Raw genomic sequence first — 22,757 nt, 5'->3', positions numbered from 1 at the left:
GCGTGCTTCTCAACGAGGGGCGCCGCCAATGGAAGGGGAATGCTGGAAAAGCGACGAGAGTGATGCAGGTGTAATCCTGGAAATTAATTTCAAGTGGATGCGTCTTGCAAACTCACCGGCTACAATTTATAAATTGCAATATGTGTTGTAAATTAACTAAGAAGTTAATTTGTGAATTTTTGCTAATTAGTTGAATATGTGTTTAGATTTCTCGTGCTACTAATGTCCGCCTCATTAAATAACCCAGCTCAATGATAAGAATTATGCTACCTGCCACAGGCGATTTCTAAAAATTTCGTAAAGCTTAATTTTGAGCACCCTGTATGGCCAATATAAAAATGAAATATTATGTTCCTGTCAATTTTAGAGCTCTCATTTTGCTGATATATAGGCTTCTTGTTTTTTCTTTTAGATATTGATCTATTTTCACTCTACTGGTTATCTCTTTTGTGCGCAGCTCTCGAGCAGAATTGTCCTTCAAGCCCAGTTTGCCTTTGGAGATGGCAGTCGACACATTGTCTGATGCTGTAGAACCCTGTACCGCGAGCCAAAGTGTGGCTGTAGTCTCACCACACAAGCAGCTGCCAGAGGAAAAGGGCGACTCGGCGGAAAAGCATATGCCTCAGGCACTTACGATATGTGTGGCTGATCAAGTGTGTGATAAAGAGACATGTGATATGTCTGTTGATGGCAGTGAGAGTGTCAGCAAACCAGAAGAATCAGAAGTCCTTAAGAGTACAAGGTAATAAATCTTTGATGCGTGCATTGTTGTGCTGCTAACGTAAGATATTTTTCTTGTTGTCAAGCCAAGGCAAGCAAAGTGGAAAAGCCTGTGCAAGGAGAAAACTTGTTTCGTATTTGACCCTGCAGAACCTGTAGAGCCACAGAGTTGCAAGGAGGGAGGAAACATCTTTAGTATTTGTGGCTAAAGCCCTTAGGGCCACAGTGTTAACTCTATGGCCCTACAGGTTCTGAAGGTTCAAATACAAAACACACCTGCCGTGGTGGCGTAGCAGCTGTGGCGTTGCGCTGCTAAGCTTGAGGCCACAGGATTGAATCCCGGCCATCATGGTGGCCACATTTCGACGGGGGTGAAATGCAAAAATGCCCATTGGGTGCAAGAGCCCCAGGTGGTCAAAATTAATTCGGAGTTCCCGACTACAGCGTGCCTCTTAATCGTGTAGTGGTTTTGGCTCGTAAAACCTCACAATTTGATTTTTTTTAAATATATAAAACAAGTTTTCTCTTTGCACAGGCTTTCGGAGCTCTGTTTGCCTCACTACAAGCAGTAAATGGTCCATGCTTTGCTCTCCCGCAAGTCTACTTTTTTTCTTCCTGAATTTATCAACTGCAGTCGAACCTGGATATATCAAAGCGCCGAAGGGGATCACAAAAAAGTTCAATATTTAAGGTATTTTGATATATAAAATAAACATTTTATACAAAAATTTTGAAGAGCATTTTACTGCTGTTTTTTATACACAATAATTCTTTATGTGTGGGTTCGATATATCTATGGTAGTGCACATCTGCCGTCGCATTTGGATACTGTCTTGAAATTTCTGGAGACCACGAATGGTCTTCAACACAATGAATGTCTGATACATAGTCAAATTAGAAGTATTGACACAGAATGCATTTTTCACAAGATCATGCTCAGCAGACAGCGTGTTCTGCAGAGTGTTCATGTATATTGTATTGGGGTGGATTTGAGAATGAACATTTTATGCAGCCTTGTTGCTGTTACTCCCCATAGGCTATAATAACTATTCTGATCCAACAAACATTAATAAATCTTGAATAACAAGAACTATTTGATCTATTTTGAAATTTGGAATATTCATATTACTAGCAAACATGCTTGATAACAGACTTTTGTTGAATAAATATTGATCAGCAGTTTGAACACTCAGTAAGGTGCCGCACATTTACTTGCAGTTTCTGATTGATACAGACGTGCAGCTGTATCAGCGAATGTTGCCATTTTGAAACCAGAACTGTCTTCTGCTTTTTCTATTTTCGGATTCACAGCAGCTGTCTGATGTGGATAAGAATGCTTGTAAACAAATTTTTATTCCAGGTCCTTCATTAACAACAAAGGCAGTGAAGTTAGTTTCTTAGTTGCACTTTTAGTTAACCTGTATGGTGTTGTTTGTGTTCCTCTTCTGAAGCCAGAACATTTGTTGGTGGCATGGAGAGCCTCAACTGTTAATGGTGAGACAACCCTTTGCGCACCTCAAGGAACAGTTGTGAAAGGAAAATTTGAAGCTTAGTGAAATCTCAACTGTGCCATGCAGTTTTGTTTATTTTTAAGGTGATTGTGAATTGTTGCAAAATGGAAACAGTAATGTGATGTGTGGTCTCTAGTTCTCAGTGTGCAAATAATTTGAAAAGCTGTGTGGCATTGTGTAAAATGAATAGTTTTGGGAATAGCTTTTTGCTAAAAGCAACAGTTGCTTTGTTCAAGAGATACCCCAGCACAAGTTCCTGGCTTTAGAGGAGGCAGTAGAAATGGTACTAAGAAACGGTAGTGAAGATGATAAAAATGGCAGCTAAAATTGAGAGCAGTTGCTAAGGTTGGGAGAGCATGGTCTCATGTGCATGCGGATCATAATAAAAATGAATCTGAAAAGATCATATCCAGGGCATTTTCTTGCCTTGCTCAGTAAAGAAGGGGCATCATGCTGTTTCAAAGGGCACCTAGAGCAAGACCAGAGGGTGCAAAACGAGCATGCTCACATCTGTAAGTCTGTTTTCCGGTTTTCTGCTTAACGTTGCTGCCTGTGCAGTACTGTGCACTTTAAGTGAGACAGCGTGAGCAGAAGCATTTGGAGAAGCCACACAAACAGGATTGTTTTGTTGCATGCTCAATTAAGGGGAAGTGCTTCTCGGAAAAACTTCTTTAATATTTGTGGCATCTCAATGAAACTTTCACCATTTACAGAGCTTGAGCTCCTCTTTTCAAATCTGCTTTTAGTTTTTTTGATAGCTCAATTGGTTAATTTTTTTGCAGACCATGCTATTGTAAAAACAATGCATTTTTGTGCAAGCTTAAGCGATAACAGTGAGCACAAGAAAACACTCAAATATAGCTCATATTGCTCCCAATGAATAGTAGAATTCAATAAAGCACAAAAATATAGTGTAACATTTGTGTTTTAGTCTAGTGAAAAATTCCAATGCTGAGTTTCAGTTTTACCATTCTCAATGAAGAAACATTTGAAATTATCTCACTGAATACGTTTGTGGAAAGCTCTGAAAGTTGTTTCTTTGAATTCAGGACATGTTGAAGCATAAGCATGCCAAATTTCATTACGGTCAGATTACATAAAGTGCACAAAAAAAAAGAGAAACTGAGAAAAACACATTTGAGAGTTTAAAGTTAAAAATTGGAAGTCGCAATGCTCGAAAAATCTATGCTTTCATAATTATTTCTTGTGCCGCAGCAGCCTGGGCAACCATGGTGATTAGGAAATTGAGGCTTGGCCGAGCTCCTCGTGCGATTTGCACTGGCAAGCGGCTGCGTGCTGTTAGCTGCGAGATGCTAGAATTTCGGGCTTGTAACAGCCACCTTGTGCTCTTTAAACGCAGTTTTAACCCATTTCCATTTGAGTCTCGGCTTTGATGTTTATTTTCATAACATGGGGATTCTAAACTTATCTAAACAAGTGAAAATAAAAAAAATAGATCATTTTTTTTTTTTAAACTCACATTTTCTAGTAGCATCTCACCTTAAAATAAAGCATAAAGCACAATGCAGCAGGATGAGATCACACTGTCAGAGCACTGCCCTTGCTTGTAGAGCTACATATTTGAGTATGATAGGAGAAGGGAATGAAATAAAGCTCTGTTAGTCACTTTTTTCTTTTCATAACATTGCCAATTGAAAACACTTGTGAAAAATTCTTCATGGAGGGTGTTCCTGAAGTGACGCCCTGCTTGCAAAGTGCATTTTACAATCACATTCATATGTGCTGCAGGGCCTTTTCAAGGCCTGAGGAGACAAGTGTGAGTTTTAGAATTGAAGGTGGTGCTTGTCATCTGAGGAGTGGCCACAGCAGTAACATTAATGTTCTTGGTACCAGCAGTTAACCGTTCTGCATACAAGCAAATGAACCTGCAAACCTGCAAATGAAAAACTTGCTGTAGGAGATTGTAAAGTTCAACTCAGCTCATGTGTCTTTGCGCTTCCAGTTTGTAGTGCTTGATTAATGTTGGTGGCTGTGTGCTGGCGGGGCGGTAACAGTTTCTGTGGCTTAAGTGAAGTGTGTCAGTTACTGGTACTCAGATATTTTGCCATTCTTTTTAGAGGAGTCTCTTGTTGCAGGCAAATGAACAAAAAAAGAAAAGGCCACATCTACTGCAGCACTGTGGTGAGATGGGAAAGGTGACCAAGTGGCAGAAGTGTTCTTTCCATTTAACCATCAGTGCAGTAGGCATGTAACCATTGCATGAGAACAATTCATGGCTACTCCTGTGACATGAAGGTGTACATGTATCGCTATGAGCATTACACAGAACTAGTTTGGCATTAATGTAGCAGCCACGTCTATTCGCAAAGCTGTTTGGATTCTTTACAGTTAGCTTGTATGTGTTTCCTGTGCTGTGCAGGAAGACGTGTCCAGCCTTTCTTGAGGCCCTTATGAACGTATGCCAACCACATTGTGAGTTGTCTGACTCACGCCTTGCAAAAGATGTGACAGCAGTGGCTTCATCAGGCGAGGAGGTGGTTCTGATGCTTGCCCGGTGTCTTCCACACATTGTGCCTAATGTCCTGCTGGCAAAACGAGAGGTAGGCTCACTCTCTTTCTTTTTTTCTTATTGGTTGTGGTGGTTGGAAGAGGCATAACATGTTGCAGTTAGGTCATCTAGTGTACTTAGCATGAGGTTGCTTGCAGGCAATGCCATCTGGGTTTCAGCCAACTACTTGTTCTGGCACAGTCATCCCTGGTCTAAAGTTGGTGCTTTGATTTGGACATGTTAATGCTGGTGGTGGCACATGCAGCACATCTTAAAGAATGGTGAAAATGAATAACTGTTTTGGTACATAATTATTAGAGAGGGCATTTGCCTGGCTGCATAGTTAGCCTGGTGACAAAGAGGAAATGTCCTATGTGCTAGGTAATCATTTATTCATCATTCAATTCAGTAGCAGTGAAAAAGATGGTAAAAATGATCAAAGCAGGAGGAAGTCTAAACACAGATATTGAGGGTCATCACAGCACTGAGTTTTGGTTTGATGAAAGAGGTGATGTTGACTGATGTGAGCACCGTGGAAGTCAAGGACAAAAATTAAGACATATATCAACAGTTTTCTGTGGCATTTAATTTACATTGGAAACAGCACGTCTTCTTGGAACATTTGAGAGGGAATTATACTGCAGGTTAGAATGAGGTTGCATCTGCCAAATTTTCTGTCTGTCGAGAAGCCTAAGTGGCAGCCTAAGCAGCATAATATATTGGGTTAAAGGCTTCCTAAGGATTGATCTCTAGACAGTTTTAGTATAGCATACGCTATAGTACAGCATACGCTAAGCAGCGCACATTTATTACAGTTTTAGTTGGCCTGCGAGATCTGGCGCTGACATATCTAGAAGGTTTCCCTTGTTAGTCTTCGTGTCGTTTGAAATGAGAAGCTACAGGCTTCTAACAAACAACCTAGACTTGACATTGCAAGTGTACCTTACACAAAAGGCAAGTCTATCTATTTAAAAAGATGAAACATTGAGAAAACAAAGTTTCAAAAATTTATGTGTGTGAAACCATCTCTTTCTGAATATCGGCGAGCTTCTAAAATAAGCAACCTAAACAAAGCTTAAAATAAAGAAACCAACCAAACTGTTTCCGCTAAACATGTTTACTGCTTTTCATTCTGAATAGCCTACGGTTGTGTCATATCTTTATGTCGTACTCGAGGCAGGCGCAGCCTGAAAGCTTGTCTTGTCAACTAGGGAATGTAGGTCATTCTCCTCGCTGCAGACGCCCGACACCTTACATACTGGCAACATGCCTTCTAGGCATCGCACTTTGAATTCCCTGCCCGGTATGATCACTTCGCTTTGCCTCACTGTTGCGCTGTCCTATGTCATACAGGTTATACCTCGGGAACTCAACGAGTGGGAACATAACTGCCCCCTAGCTATTGTCCTCTTGCGTGCCAAATGGCCCAGTCATTTTTTTCTCCTCCGGGGACTCTGAAGCGCTCTGACTGGAAACATTCGAAATAACAAGCGCGCCTGACTAATGTTGAATTCCAATGGTGGAGTCGGAACAAGTTTTTCTGCTCGTTTCGGAGCAAGTTTGTTCCAATGACAGAGTGAGGGCGGGAGTAAAATGTTCCAATGAGAGAGTCGGAGTGGATTCAGAGCGGGAGTGACTCCGTGGAGCAGGAAAAGATGCTCCGCCAAAATCGGCGGAGTGGACCGGAACTCTGCGTGACGCATTTCCTTTACCACGTTTGTCTGCCGGGGGGCGCAGCCGGTCGCGACTCGCGATGGTAATGGCGGACGACATGAACGGCTCGGCTAGTTTGGCAGAGCGTGCGGCATTGCTTCTGCTACTCGATAGTGACAGCTCCGAGTCGGAAAGCTCAAGTTCCGACACGAGCGATTTCTCAGATAGTGCCAGCGACGCTAAAACTGCCGCTTATGAGCGGGAATTCGACAGGATGTTCCGCATTCCTGCGAAGAGGCCGAAAGTAGGGAGCTTCATCGAGGACGTCCTTCAAGTTGCAAAGACACCTACCATGTTTCTCCGCATCCTGTGTGCTCACCATAGCAAACAAAAGCTGTTGCACGCTTAATTGGCAAGATATCCATTTTGCAGTTTTAAGCAGCGGGTGAATGGCACTGAAAAGACAAGTGACCGTTGCGGCGGTGCTGGGAGCAAACAGCGGAAGGGAATGACAACACGCAAGGTATCCTGGGTAACTTGGCGCCCGAAGGATAGAACTTCCGCTTCCGCCTTGCTCCGGCGGCGCAGGTTGTGTTCCACTCGCGGATTTGGAGGCGTTGCTCTACGCCAGAGTCGAGTGCTCGCTCGCGGAGTCCGTCGGCTGCTCCGGCTCCGCCATTGGAATTCAACATAACTCTTTCAATGCGCTCCCTACAGGTTTAGTGGCTTTCGAGTTATTTGGCCGCGTTGCCCTTTCTGCCGCATTCCTGAATTTGCGACACCTCTTTCTCTTCGTACTCTTTCTGGTGCTCATTTCCGACTGCCTTTTCTTTCTTTCCGTTGGCGGCTGCTCAGTCTGACCCCATTCCTGAATTTTTGTTGGGTAAATCGGAAACATTGCATCCTCAGGCTTAACTACATCTGTGGAGCTAGCTGTTTCAGACTCTTTCTTTCCACTTTGTTGAGAATCGTAACTCAGTGCCTGATCCTCTTCCTGAATTTCTGTTGAGGAAATCGGAAAGGTTTCCTCCTCTGGCTTAACTACCTCTCCGGAGCTAGCTGTTTCATCCTTTTTCTTTTTTGTTTCCACACCAGAGTTACCTTAGTAACACTCTCTAGTCATTATGAAATCGAGGAGCCGGATTTATGTCCTCTTCCTACGATAACGACCATAGTGTTTACTATCATCAAATCTTCCCCTAATCTCCCTCCTTTAGCATCCAGATGTAGAATCATGCAACTCTGCCTATTCTGCAAGATATATTATAATATTCAAAATTTACCTGTTACTCTTGTTCTTCCTTTGGTGCGCAGTTCTTGGTGCCTTTCAATTCCTTAAGAATCTGTCTCCACGGTACTACCAATGCATTTAAAGGGGCCCTGAACCACTTTTTATTGAAGTCAAGAAATGCATCTGAAGTTGAATTAGACTATTTCAGAAATACTTTCTCACAAAATGTTATTCAATACGTTCAGCAGAAGCAGAGTTATTGGCTGTCAAACATATCGTTCGCGGTGCTTCCGCTGCTCTTTCAGTTTTTTGCACTGCGAAAGTTACCGTGGAGTGGGGTTTGCCCACAACGCTCTGCCTACTAAAACGTCACCGTGGCACACAGTTCAAATTTTATTTTGGATGTTTATGTAGACGCCACTGTTTCCGACTTTGGTGCTTATGACACGCAAAACAGCCAAACGTGCCAAATGCAGTTGTTCTCCGCGAGCTGCAGTGTGCTCAGCCAGTGGACTTGTTGCGGCAGTCCGCAGCGGCTGCAGTATCTGCGCTACATAGCAGACTGCAGCTTCATGCAACTGCAGCGTTTGCTTTGTGCACGACAGGGCTAGAGTGCGCACTCGCGCTCATATGCTCCTGTCTGGCTGTGCTTCGTAGTGCGGACCGGCTTTGTCCTTCACCAGCTTGACTGACGGATAGTAGCCACATCCAACTTGCGCATTTTGAAGCGCTATCAATAACTCATTACGGGGGAAGCGAAGTCTGCCAAGGTTTCTAACCAGGAGCGGCCAGGAGTGAGCGCGTGAGCGTGGTCTGGCCTTAAGTTGAGTGTGCAAAACTAGTCGACATTAGCGAGACCCGACGGCTACGACACCAATAAGCAGGATGGCCAAAGTTCAATTGCTACGCGGGCGGCCGCTGCCGAGCGTGAGAATCTATAGTCGGCTTCTTCTGGAAGTACGTAATTATTATTGAAATTCGAAAGCAGATTTTTGCTTACTTCAGCCTGTTTATTAAACTGCGTCAATAAATATACATAGTGAGCGCACTGATCCAAGCACCCTTCTTGATTGATGTCAGCTGTTCGCCAATGGCAGTGACATATTCGAATCTGGTATATTACGAAATAGTGTCCAGAAAAGAGTGAGGAGCAGGCTTCTGTTGAAAAGAGAGCGTTTGAGAGAAAGGTGACCGCGCTCCGCTTGCGAGATCCAGAAGCTGCGCTCGACTGCAAAATTTGGCTGCGATGTTCACAGCAGCGTATGTTATCCGCAGACTGTGTTTTTTCACCAAGCCCGAGGGGTGGTTCAGGGGCCCTTTAACAACTTTTGTTTTTAGCCAATACCATAGCAGATTGGAATATGCAACCACAGTCAATAATCACTGAATGCAATCCCTCAATATTTAGAGAGGTATTAGTGGCGCACTTTGGGTATTAAGTGTTTCCAATCCTAATTTCTTGTTGTTTGCTTAGGGTGGTTTTGCTTTTTGTTCATGATATTGATTGCTATTTGTACTGTTTTGTTCTTTTTGTGTGATAACTGATTGAATTGTCGTCCCCTTCCTGTTTGCTTACATTGACATAACAATTTGTTGATAAACTTTACAGCTTTTGTACCATGCTGCATTTGAATTTTCTTTTTTTTTCTTCATTTGTTATGCATTATTCTTATTCTTTAGATTAGTGATCAAGTGTTGTACTTTGTTGATCATGCTCCCCCCTCATGTAATATGTAATAGTCCCATCCGGGACCGCTAATCCTTTCAGTGTCACTGACATACTGGTACGTTCTTGCTTTTCTGTCCTGCCGGGTCATTGACGTCAGATAGTAATGTGATGGCCATACCAAGAGAGCATTTGTCATTATCCATGTCATTTTTTTTACTTCTGCATAACCTAAAATAAACCATTGTGTTTTATGAAATGTTTGTCCGGACAAAACTTGAATATACAGCAGCAATTAGGAATCCACACCAGAGTTATCTTGGTAACACTCTCTAGTCTTTATGAAATCAAGGAGCCTGATTTATGTCCTCTTACTACGATAACGACCATAGCTGGAGGTGCATCACCTTCTAAAAAACACGACACTGCAAGGGATAAAGGTAAAATAAGTGATGTTGATAATTATAATGACGATATGTACTCTTGTCTATCTACCACTAAATGTGGTTATAGTATATTGCCTAGAATTTTCTTAGTTCATATTTAGGTTGAATTTTTTTTTTCAACGTGTCTGTGAAATTTGAATTAATGTTCTCTAGTGCATTTTATTTCATTATCTCTTGACTCCTTTGTGTATGTTTTGCAGGAGCTGGTTCCTCTACTCTTGGCAGCCATCAATTTGCATCCGGATGCTGCTCAACGTGATGTCCTTCTGAATCTGTTATTCAACCTAACGAAGCGTCCTGATGATGCGCAGCGCAGAGTCATATTGGCTGGGCTTTTGTCTGTGGCTCAGTGCTTAGGCCCTGAACGAGTTGAAGCTGAGCTTCTGCCACAGTGCTGGGAGCAAGTATGTTCTAATCATCCGCATACCTTTTTCATTGCTTATGATTGTGAGTGAGTGAGTGAGTATGGGCGTGTGTGTGTTTGAACTGTTGCATGTGCCGGTGATGTTAGCCTTGCAGGGTGATGTTGGTACTTTGCTATTCTTATGTCTTGTGGAATGTAAATGTGGCAGGCAATTACTAACATTTCTATGGAACAGGTTTCCTACCTTTTCAAGTGCCTGTCACACCTTTAGGGATACATGTTCAAGTGTGTGGGGTCTCACACATGCTCTTGGGACAAAGGAACGACAACACAGTAGTGCAAACAATCACAAGGGCATTTATTGCACCTTTCATACACTAATACACACTAGCCGAATTACTACCAATAGAACATTCACATGGGCGCGCGACAAATCAAGGAAATCCGACTCACCGCGACCCGATAGCGAGCGAATACGTTCGCCCCATGCTGTGACACCATCGCCTAGTCGTTCGCGTGTACAGTCACGCGAACGGTGGCGCGCTCGAACGATCCATGTTCGTCCATACTGTTGTCCTGCTCTTAGCCTCGGGCGACGGTCGCGCGAAGCGGGCCGGCGCACGCGTGAAGCGTTCGTGCGTGTTGGCCGCCGATCCCAAGCCTTTGACCCCTTTCTCCCAAGTCACCCCGCCACCCGGTGGCGCCAGCATCGCGACACTCGCGCCATCTCTCGCAATGCGCCACAACCACCACGACCGCCGTCGGCACTTAGCTACGCAGTTAAGCCGGGTTACAGGAGACACGTGAGAGTCGCGCATCCCCACAAGTGGGAGGTTTGAACACATGAGAAGAAAGGCGAACTTGAGGTAAAGCGTAAAAGACCATGCAGGACAACAGAAGGAGAGGAAGACACAACAGAACGAGTCTTCGTCTCGGTCATGCGTGCTCTTTTGCGCTTTTCCTCAAGTTATGCAGTACTAACTAGCCCACTAGTCTGTTCTTTTTGAAGAAAGGCTAGTTATTTCTGCATCTGCCTTTCGTATGATCAGAGTGTTGATGTGCTGCACCCTAATGGTGAGTATCGGAGACATTTTGGCAGGCTTCAGTAGTTTGCAAAGCAGACCAATGCGTAAGGTGCTAGGGAAGCTGGCAGGATTAGTTATCTGGATGAGTGCTCATCATTCATGTAATGCTGATGAGAGGCCACTTGTACTAGCATTTCATAACAAATCACAGCCAATTAGGATAGCATTTCACTACCACCCGCTAAAGCACAACCAGAAGTTCTGTAAAACATTGTCAAGCGACATAAAAATGGGCGTGCATGAAAAATGTTTTACGACTTCCATGCAATACTACAGCAAAATATACTTCAGATGTACGAGTGTAATTGATTTGATATACTCATTTATTTTGACATACTGCAGCCCTATCAGCCTATAGCCGGAGTGGAGAAAGAAACAGAAACCTTTCAAAAGTTTGCATTCATGAAAAACAAATTAAAGCATTGGTTAATTTAAGAACAAAAATACATTTTGAAAGCAACGTATTAAATATTACAGAATTTACTAAACGTGAAGCTCAGTTTAAACAAAGCAAGAGTGTTATGAGAAATGTACAAGATTTTATCACCCATTAACTGCTTGCAAAACGATTGCCAATAGAAAGAATTGAGTGGGTTCAAGTAACGATTTTCAGATGTCAATAAAACGAGAAAAAAATGCATTTGAACATGTGTGTGAATAGAAGAAAGGGGGTACAGTTGACTTCCGTAATTCGACCCTGACGAGAGCGGCAAAATTGGTCTGCTTGTCTGGCGGGTCGAATTAAACAAGCGACAGAAAAAAAATCTTGGAACACATTGCTGATTCATTTGGCAGTGTTTTCCCAATTCTAACACGTCCCCAAATCAAGTGCGCGCATACTTTTTATGGCTTCAAAGTAGAAAACTAATGTAAAAAGAGCATTGGAGCTCCTGAACAAAGTGGAAATTGAACACGCGCTTGAATATTTAGCAAGAAAAATGAAGCATGCCTCTGAATCGGGCAATAAGAAAAAGACAAAACCAGTGAACTTTACCATCACAGAATGGAAATTCATTTTATTAATGTCCATCATCATTACTCTCAGTCAGCACTTTATCGCTTACAGTTAAACCTGGATATAACGAAACTGACAAATTCTTAAAAAATTTTGTTATAAAGAGGATTTCGTTATATGCAGGTTGGGCACGAAAATTCGAAAAAGAAACGCTTACCGTATGTACTATCGCTCAAGATTTACTCCCAATACACTAAAGTTGCGATGAACAAAAAAGCCCCAGATTCGCCCGAAAGGCGAAGCATCGATTGCGACAGCAATTTAGCAGACAGCGATACGAAGTAAGGGTAGTACAGTCAAACCTCGTTAATACGTACCCGCTTAATGCATAATTGCGGTTTAAACATAGTCGCGAAGATTCCCCCACCCAGCCCCCATTGAACCCCATGTATTGGCTGACCGCTTAATCCGTAGTCGCTCATTGCCCACCAAACGGTTAGTGCGTACAATTTTTCTTGTTTTACACGCATAGGCACAAAATCGGCAAAATCTCACATGCGCAGACGTTCGATTCTCGAGTTGCGACGCCCGGACGACAGTCACCAGCGATAGTGAACTTACAACATGGCCATCATGACATATATCCTGCTCGTACAGCTGTTACCGATTGCCGCGCACAAAAGCATGGCCTTCGAGATAGGTTCCCTGTAACGCGGAGAAGCTGCTGGTAGGGGCTGCAAATTCGCTGTCGCCGTCGGAGTAGTAACCGCGCAGAAGCACATTTTATTGCGACGCGCATTTGTGCCTTCACTGTGGATGTCACTTTGAGGTTCCGTGTAAAGTCCAAACGTGGCAACATCGTCGCCGCGCGCCGTACGCTGCGTGTGCGAGTGAAAGCTTGCGGGGGGTCGCGTGGGGGAGAAGGGGGGGGGGGGGGCGGAAGCGCGCTTACGCGCTAGGCACGGCGGGGGAGGCGAGAAAGGGAGGTGTTTACTTCGGCGGCGGCGTATCTTGAAAGCAATCTGCGATGTCGAAAAAGTGTGCGCCCGCGTGGACAGACAAGGTCAATATCTTGCGTTTCTTCGTCGAAGCATTCATCCTTATGTCACACCAGGTACTGGATGCATGGACGTGTGTCGTTTCGCGCAAGCATGAGGCGTTGCAAACGAAGAGCGAGCGACACGGTCATAGTAAAGTCCCTATATAAGAAAAGTACCGCCATCTACTCTTTCCTCCTTCGTCTCCTCTCCTAAAGCGCGTGCTTTTTTCTTTATTTTTTGCTTGCGAAAGCAAGTCGACGGTGGCGGCCCTAGAAAGTCCATGTTGAAACTTTCAGGCCGGGCGCGCGCCGCTGCCGCTGCCCGCAACTGCGGCTGCGCAGAGGACTTTCAACATGGCTCTGAGGCGAAAACAAAAACAAAATATAAAGAAGTCAAAGCGTGCGCTATCATCGTCCAATCGGAGATACAGGAGAGAGCGAAGCGCCATTGATCAAAGGATGGTGGTACTTTTCTTATATAGGGACTTTAGGTCATAGCGTCGTATAGTGTCACCCAGTGAAGTGAAGCGCAGAGACTTGTGCAGTAACCAAAGAGTGGCGCTGCCAGTGCGCTGAAAAAAAAACAAACATTTTTTTTCCTTCAGTGACATCAACACGAAAAGGAGAGTGCCGGCTTGGTGGGCTAGGCCAGCTGCAGCAAGCGGCGGGATCAGGTTTGAATGAAGGGAAGGGGAAACGTCACGCCCGCGGTGGCAAGATCGCCGAGTTGAGGGATGCAGGTGGTGAACGTGCTTCCGGTTTCTGCTCGCGCAAAAATGACAAAATTTGGGGCGAAATCTCTAGGTTGTCGGCGGGGAAAATTGGTTATTTCAAGGGGCTCTCCCGCTGCCACTTCGTTACGTAGAGGTCTCAAATACATGTGTTTCTATGGAGTAACGGCGGTGAATAGAAAAACTTCGTTATATCCAGGAATTCGTTATATGGAGGTTCGTTATAAGCAGGTTTAACTGTACTATGAAAAGCACAACATGGTGTCCTCCGTACGGTCCACAGTGTGTTTAACCCTTTCAGGGTCAATATCATACATGTACATCCTCCGCGAACACCCTCAAAATGGTCAATGGCGTACACGTACGCTATCGCTTGTACATTTAAAAAGCGTGCCTTTTTCGATCATTTCTTTCGCTTGGCATGTGCTGCCACTCGACGGGCGCGCGCGCTCGCGCTGCGGCGACAAGTGCGCGATTATTTCAATTATTTGTTTCGCTTCGTATGTGCTGCCACTCGACGGGAACTAGTGGAATTTTTTACTTGCGCCAATGCCTCTCCTTTTTTTTTTTATGGCAACGGCACGTCGGCTATTGCTCGCACATCCAGGCGCGCGCGCGCAAGGCACCGACATCAAGTTACGCTTTTCTCCTGCGGCGGATCCCGCTAGTTGCATGCACTAAACTGATAGCTATCCGATTTAAAATCTCTCAAAGGGTGACTGCTTGTTACTCGATCGTTTATCACCCACTGTGGCGCGATTACACCTGTTCCCAGGCAGGCACGTATATACACAAACGATGCTGCCGTTTTTGCGTTTCCTTTTTTGTAGACCACAAAAGCTCTATCGCATCTTGTTGGCTATAAGACGAAGGCTTCTCATTTGTTTTGGTTTTTGGACGTGCACACAATCATTTTTCAGTGCGCGTATCTTCTTATTCATGAATAAACATTCTGTATTTTACAACACAAACAATTTTTTTCTCACTTTACTGTCACTCTAAAAAAATTACGACCATATTTTTTCAAAATAAGTTCTTTCGAAGAATTTAAATCAGCAATAAAAAAAATCAACCCTGGGGGGTCGCATTTGGCAAAATAATTCAACCCTCAAAGGGTTAATACAGTAAAACCCCGCTATTACTTTCCTGGGTGCTGCATTTTCCTGGCTATTACATTGTTTTTGGCCGGTCACAGCATAGCTCCCATAGGACCCAATGCATTGGTAAGCCACTGTTGCCTCGCAAGTGTGGGACCGTTCTTGAATCATGCATCGCGAACTGCCACCCAGCGCCAGCCCGAACGGCCATGTTAGAGTGACGTAAATACTGGGAGTCTCCAAAGTGCCGGCTTCTGCGTGAGGCTATTGCGGGGAACTGCCATGCCGTGCCGCTGCTGTGCCGGACCTGTGGACTTTCTGCGCTCGGGAAGTGCGCAGAAAGTGAGGGGCGTCTGCTGCGCGCTGTTGTTTCTTGCGTTCAGTTTCTACGCAAGGCGCTTGGAGGTTATTTAACTTCAGTGGTGCTGTATGGCATGGAACTTAGCCATCTTCAAGTGTTGTCTTAGTGCTGGTGCAGCAAGATAATGCAAAAATCATGTGTTGAACGGCATCAGCGTGGCCTAGTTCTGGTGCTAGAGTGCGGGAACATTAATGTGGGAACTGTGCGTGGGTAGAAAGGCGTAAATAGAAGTTATACACTCAAGGAGAGAATGAAAACAAATTTTTTGGGATGGCTGAGCGAGCAACAGATACAGCACAGCGCCATGACTGTCGCACTGTGCTGTATCTTGGGTGAATAAACCCGTGTTTGTTGGCAATCTGACTCCGGAGACTTGTCTGCCCCGTGTCGGAGAGTCAACGAACCCTGCCATAGCGCCTTTGTGCGTTGCGGAGTGGAGGAGCGTCGTGCCCTTTCTTGACCGTCGCTCGTTGGGTAAGCCTTGTGCAAACCCATCTCCACAATTTGTAAGCCTCGACTAGTATTTTATTATGCAAAGAGTATGTAAGAATTAAGAGTAACGAAAAAAGTAAATTATTCGCGCAGTTAACAGAATTACTTACGTGCAGTGACAGCTTCGCTAACCACTATGAGCCTATCAGTAACGGTCTCCAGTAGTTTACAGCCATATCCACATGTCTTTATTCGACAATTTTGTGGGGATCGAGGTGCCTTCCTGTGCCTCGTCCCCCAGCTTGCGCGTGGCGAGCGCGCCGGACCTACTTTCCCGTGCAAATTGTGCTTCTCCCCCCCGGGATTGGACTTGCCCCGCGAGAACACGTCACCGGGACGCGCCCTGATTGGCCGCTCGCGCGGCGGCCCCGGGCACCCTCTCCACCCGAGCTCTCGTCCGCTGAGCACTTCCTCGCCGCGGCAGATGCTCACAGGCCCGCAACGAGGTGGTTACTTGAGACCTTTGTTCTCGCGACCCCTCGTTCTTGCGCTTGGCGGACCGCTACCCGGTTAGCGCTAGCGCCGCAGGCGCGCATACTCGATCGGTCTTGCGGTGAGCCTTGGCCTGTAAGCGCCATGACTGTCGCACTGTGCTGTATCGTGGGTGAATAAACCCGTGTTTGTTGGCGATCTGACTCCAGAGACTTGTCTGCCCCGTGTCGGAGAGTCAACGAACCCTGCCGTAGCGCCTTTGTGCGTTGCGGAGTGGAGGAGCGTCGTGCCCTTTCTTGACCGTCGCTCGTGGGGTAAGCCTTGTGCAAACCCATCTCCACAATTTGTAAGCCTCGACTAGTATTTTATTATGCAAAGAGCTCAGAAAGACGGTGTAGGGGAAACGAAAGAAAGAGTAGAGACGGTCGTAGCGCCGTAATAATGTCAGCTTATTTCGCCTCATAGATAGCGTGCAACAATGACCTTCGCCGTGCTTAGACGAAGCTTGTATTAAATGCATACATTAGAAAGAAAAGCAATGACAGGTAAAGAAACTTTATTCCCCAAGATTTTACACAAAAGATGTCCCACAGAAAGAGGCTTTAAAGGTATCCAGATAAAATTTAATTAAATGCTCAAGTACCAGCATTTTCGCTGTAGGAATTAAATAACTGCCGAATCAAAAGTATGGTAAGCAATGTACAAACATAAAGGTGTCATTTCAATCACTTAACAAAATTGTTCAGTAATAAAATCCTGCTCTGTGTAAATAATAAATATAATCAAGAAATACAGAGATCTCCTATTTACCGTGCCTGACAAAAATATAACATGAGACAACAAATATACATTATAAACAGATACAGACTTGCTCTTCTTTATGGATAGGGAGCAGTCGGAGCCGAGCACCAATAAAACCGTTGCAGATTATATGCAGTTCGATTAAGCACGAGCGCAACTTCGAACAAAACCAATGAACTGAAAAGCTACTGGCGCAGCGAGCTTAAATAAGTTCAGTTCGTTAGATAGGGAAAGGAGAGCGAGATTGGAGGTGATGGTGCAAAGCCCTCTGGAATGAGAGAAGAGAGAAATTAAAGGAACATTGGGAGTGGTGATGCAATCTGGGGACGACATTACGCCGTATGATAGCTCAATATGAGAAGCAAGAAATTAGAGGAGACTGGAGGTGATGGTGTAGTGCGGAGACGACATTGCTAAGGTTACGCCATATGGTTAAAAAGGTGTAGGGGCTTTACTTCACGTATGATAGGTCAATTAGAAGAGAGGAAGGAATGGGGTCTGGAGGTGATATGGTGCTGAAACATCCGGTCATTGGGCCAGACGCACTGAATCTTACATCTGTGTCATCTGCATTTGCCCGGCCTCTCCTCCTTTTCGGAAGTTTTCCATTTATGCTCAAATTTAACTTTTTCTAGATAGAAATGAATAGGTAGCTATTACTGACCCAGCCGTTTACTCATTTGTTATGTGAAAGTTTAACTGTTCAAACAGCCTTGTTATATAATCCGTGAATGCTCTCTTAAATCATCCGTGTAACTTGTCTCATGCTATCATATGCAAACCGCCCACCGGTGGGATAGGTGTAGGCGCAATTTATTGCTTAACGTATGATTGTTACGTAAACTACCAAGCATTTATGGCGCATGGAAATGTTGTGTGTGGTTGCATTATATTGACATAGTTGTGAAAATTACCACCTTTGATGCACTACAAATATTTCTATCAACTTTAAATATCAGTACTACTATTGCCTTCAATGGGAGTGTTTACAAGTTTATACGGACGATAAAACTGCTATCCTTACTTTGTATAGCTGTCTACTAATTGCTCTCGCAATCGATGCTTCGGCAAAACTGCAACTTTTTTTCAAACGTAAGAATTAAAATAAAATTGTGTGCAGTCCACCACTACTCTCATTTCTCAATTTTTCCTGTTTCTCGGCTCTTGTGTTTCCCCGCTCTTGCGTTTTTTTTACGGTCCCATAAAAAACGTATCAGCGGCGTTTTACTGTATTCTGTATTTATCAAATGACTTCACAACTATCGCAAACTGGATGGTGGCTTATGCTCTTAGTCTGATCACTTTGCTACTTTATTGTGTAATACATGCAATTCTACTGAATTATATTGTTTGAATGTGCTTTTACAAATTTACTTGACAAAAAAGTGCAAGTTAGAATGAGGTAAATACTGTAATAATTCATTGTGCGCTATTGTTATCGCATTAAAATTTTCCTGGGGCAGGCTAAAAATAGGTGTTTTCAATGAGAAATTATGGTGTGTTCAATGCATTCACTGTACCCTTAGTGCCACCAAAACAGATGCTATCGCTGTTGGCATCACTACTGGGGTCAGCATTAGGCTCAGGCATATGTGTGCTGGCCAGCCAAGTTCGAATTATCCACCGAAGGACAATTTCTCTATCGAAATAACTAAATTTTTAGCCCATAGAAATATATGGGCACCGGCCAGGGCCTTCGATTGGGATTGAAATAACTGAAAAACCGAATTAGCCGGACTTGAATTGATGGAAATCTACTGTATTAAGGTCATGATGGCAATGAGTAGATGAGGTGCTTGTGAAATTCATACAGTACTTGCTGGCAGAGAGGCGCGAAGTTTTTTTAGCAGTCGAATGTAAGTTTTAAGTAATCAGCTAAGTAGTGATAAGGAAATGTATCGGTTCAATCTTTCGACACTGCATGATGTGCTAGGTGTGGGAGAAACAATCACACTTTGTTGAACTGTCATCCAGCATTTACATGTGAAGTGGCTGAGACAGTGAATGCCAGTGCACTGCAATGCACATAATCTGTCTGCGCTGTCTGAAAGCATGCGCAGTGTGTGTTGGATCTATTGCACTTGATACACGAAGAAATTTTAAGTTCACAGTTTGGAAAGCTAAGGTTAGCGAATAATCACGATCATACCTGCTAAAAATGAAGTGAGTTGCCTTTCTTACTCTGCATGGTTGCCATTCATGATTGCGATGATAGCGACTGCAGATTCATCTGCAATTATTGTGGTGAGCAGTGGTTTTGTTTGATTCAATGCAAGAAAGGCTATGTCTTAAACACTGTGGAAGCCGTTAAAGATGCAAAGTTCTGCCATCAAACTTGCCGGCTACATTGCAGTGGACAATCTGTTGCCGACCAGCTCACTGGTGACAAAATGATAGTTACATAAGCATGGTAGTGAAATACATGTCTACTTGGATAAAGACACGTCTTGCGCCACTGCTGCATTGCCCAAGATGTCTTGAGGCCCTTGCTGCTTTGAGCATTCATCACTCATGAGATGATAAGACTTGCAGCTTCCACGCTGATTTTATGAATATAGAAATGAAGGTTACGGATTTCTTTAGTTAGTAATGTGATGTTAATGTAGTAAGCATTTGTTTATTGCTTTAATACATATTGTAATTTAACATCCGTATAATTTGAATATTTTTCTTGTCTCATGAAATCTTAATTAGGTATTTTAATACATATTGCTATATCAAGTGGATGAGTAACACCAGAACAACGTGAGAGCAGGAGCCAACGGTTCGACAAGTGGACTTGTCTTCTTCAAGGCGACATATGCTCTCCTCGGCACAGTATATATAGGTAGGGTTCTTCTAAAGGGGAGAGAAGGTAACGCGGGTGGGTGAGGTAATGAACGAGAGTGTGTTAGCGGCGAGGGTGTAGAATTGAGAGGAAATATAATGCACTACTGATAGTCGGTGGAGGAGTTTGAGGCAGCGCCCTGTGTTAGCAGGTTGACGTGTCATGGCAGGTTCCTCTTTTCATGGAAGGGGTCTGCACAACGGGGGGTGGGGGGGCCTGCTCCACTGGAGGTCAGTGAACTATCATGTCTGACGGGCAAAATAAATGTAGCTGCAGAAAAATGGTGTTCGAGCGCACAAAAAAAAAAGGCAAGCGGGGGGGGGGGGGGGTGTAGATGTATAGATAGATCTAGGAAAGGATTGAGTGAACGCAAAGAGAGGTTGGAATATTATTGACAATCTAATAACGAAAAAAAAAAGAAAAAACAAAAACTAAGCAACTCAATGCACAATAACTAAGCGTTGTTCCCTATGCTTTTCAATTTAGCATGACGAATAGATTCTAAAGCTCCCTTTGAAATGTTCATGCCTATTGGTTGCAATCTCTTGAACTTATGAATGAGGTACGATTCTCTATTTTCTGTCTTGCGCAGAACGAAAATTTGACTGTAGTATGTAGAGATTAAGTTCATGAAAGGTATGACCTGATTGGTTGAAAAGCTCGGCGACGGCTTTGGGAAGCTTTTTAGCTGTGTCCGCGCGATGTCCGTTTAGCCTGATGTTCATTGATTGTCCCGTTTCACTGATATATTGCTTCATACAGAAGGAACACTCAAGCATATAAATTACATCAGAGCTAGTGCAAGTAAAGCTAGTTTTCACTTCGAGTGTGTAGCCATTTGCGGTACTTTTAATTTTAAGGTCACTTTGAAGGTGCTTGCAGGTTTTGCACCTGGGGCGAGAACATGCTTTTATAATGAGGGAATGATCTTGGCTGACTTTAGAATGCACTAACATGTCTTTGAAGTTTCTATTGCGGCGATAGGTAACCCTTGGTACATCCGGGAGCGCTTTTCTCAGACGCTCGTTACTTGATAATATTGGGTGGTATTTTCGTAGGATGTTGTTTATGTTTGGGAGGGCATTACAATATTTTGTTATAAAGGCTGGCGGTCTATCAGATTCTGGTATAGGTTGTTTCTGAGCTAATGCCGAGAGCCTCTCTAATCTTGACACGTCATAAGCCTGGTCAAGAGGAATTTGTGGATGGTTTCGTTTCGCTAGCATTACTTTAAGGTCATTTAGGTGGTGGATATAATCGTTGTCGTCGCTACAGATTCTTCTTATTCGTTTTGCTTGCCCGACAAAAATTCCTCGCTTGCAATATCGCAGGTGGTGACTGGTGTAGTCTAAATACTGCTGGCTATCCGTAGGCTTCCAGTAAAGTGTTGTTCTCAGTTTTCTATTTTCTATGTAAACCGTCGTGTCGAGGAAGTTGATCTGTCTAGGAGAGAGGTGAGCAGTAAACTTAATACTCGGGTGAAAGCGGTTGAAATGGCTTATTAGGTCTGTTAGCGTGTTTGTGCCGTGTTCCCATATTATGAATATGTCGTCAATGTAACGCAAGTAAGTGTGGGGTTTTAAAGGGTATGATTTCATCAGGTTTGCTTCAAGCTGTCCCATGAAAATGTTGGCATACGTGGGAGCGAACGGTGTTCCCATGCTTGTGCCGAAAGTTTGCAGGTAGTCAATCGAATCGAATTCGAAATAGTTGAGCGTAAGAACTAATTCTAGAAGTGACAGGTAAACTTCGGGAGTGTGCGCTTGAGGATTGATTGCGAGGGACTTCGACACGGCTTCAATTCCTTCCCGCATGGGTATGTTAGTATAAAGAGCAGAAACATCAAAAGTTACTAGAATAGCACGGTCGGAGAGAATTTGGTTAGCGTTAATCGAGTCCATAATTCGAAGGAAGTGGTGCGTATGTTGTACAAATGCTGGTAGGGTGGTTGAGATGTTTGACAGATGGTGATTTAAGAATTTAGATAGTGACTCGGTAGGTGTGTTGTTATTTGATACTGTAGGCCTGCCTGGGATTTCTGCTGTAAATATTTCTTCTACAGGAACCTTATGTATTTTAGGAAGGAGATAAAAGCAGCTGGTTTCTTCGTTATTGGGCATCATGAAGCGATATTCAGACTGGGTGATTAGTTCCTGGGACAGCAGCTGTGCTATTGTACTTTGGACAAGGTTGCTGTAAACCGTAGTTGGGTTAGAGTCGAGTTTTGTGTAATGGGCGTGGTTGCTCAGTTGTTTGAAGGCTTCATTTTTGTACTTTTCTATTGGCCAGATTACGATACTGCCGCCTTTGTCTGCTGGTTTTATTACAATATCCTTTCTTTCCGCAAGTTGTTTAAGAATTTTGTGTTCAGCGGTTGCCAAATTTTTTTGCTTGTGGCAATGCCTCATTGACTCTAGAATTTCCTTTGAGATTAGTTTTATGTATAGATCAAGGTCTGGACACTGTTCAGCTTCCGGTGTCCACGTGCTAGGGGGTCTCAGAGAGTCTTAATCATGTTTTCCTATGCCAGGCCTATCGAAAAAGAATTCCTTGATGCGCATGCATCTTGAAAGCTCGGTTATATCTCTGTGGAGTTCATACTCATTGACTGCGTTGTTTGTGGGACAAAACGTTAGACCACGTTTGAGGAGATTAACTGCATCGGGATTTAAGCTCTGTGATATGTCTACTACGTTGCTGCAGTGCTCTGGATGCTCGCTCGTAGCACTATCGGTGGAGCTATGTGCTGTAGGGGTCATAGTATTCTTAGGTGGATCTGCGGCTCCAATACCTTTATCTTGGTATTTATCTAGTAGGTTTTCCTCCCTAGTTTCGAC

General features: G+C 43.9%; 1 protein-coding gene across 2 annotated transcripts in view; it reads left to right on the top strand.

Moving 5' to 3' along the window:
• LOC119435911 (RAB11-binding protein RELCH homolog) overlaps nucleotides 1-22,757 on the top strand; it is a 141,747-nt gene that overhangs the window by 33,412 nt on the left and 85,578 nt on the right. For both annotated transcript variants that reach the window (XM_037702606.2, XM_049660884.1), the window contains exons 7-9: nucleotides 458-742; nucleotides 4,612-4,792; nucleotides 9,937-10,140. In XM_037702606.2, the coding sequence (XP_037558534.2) occupies nucleotides 458-742; nucleotides 4,612-4,792; nucleotides 9,937-10,140 (670 nt within the window). The remainder of the gene's footprint in view (nucleotides 1-457; nucleotides 743-4,611; nucleotides 4,793-9,936; nucleotides 10,141-22,757) is intronic.

The sequence above is a fragment of the Dermacentor silvarum genome, chromosome 1 (genome assembly GCF_013339745.2).
Source record: "Dermacentor silvarum isolate Dsil-2018 chromosome 1, BIME_Dsil_1.4, whole genome shotgun sequence".
Lineage (NCBI taxonomy): Eukaryota > Metazoa > Arthropoda > Arachnida > Ixodida > Ixodidae > Dermacentor > Dermacentor silvarum.
The sequence above is the reverse complement of the archived record's forward strand: the minus strand, read 5'-3'. Positions and strand labels throughout refer to the sequence as shown.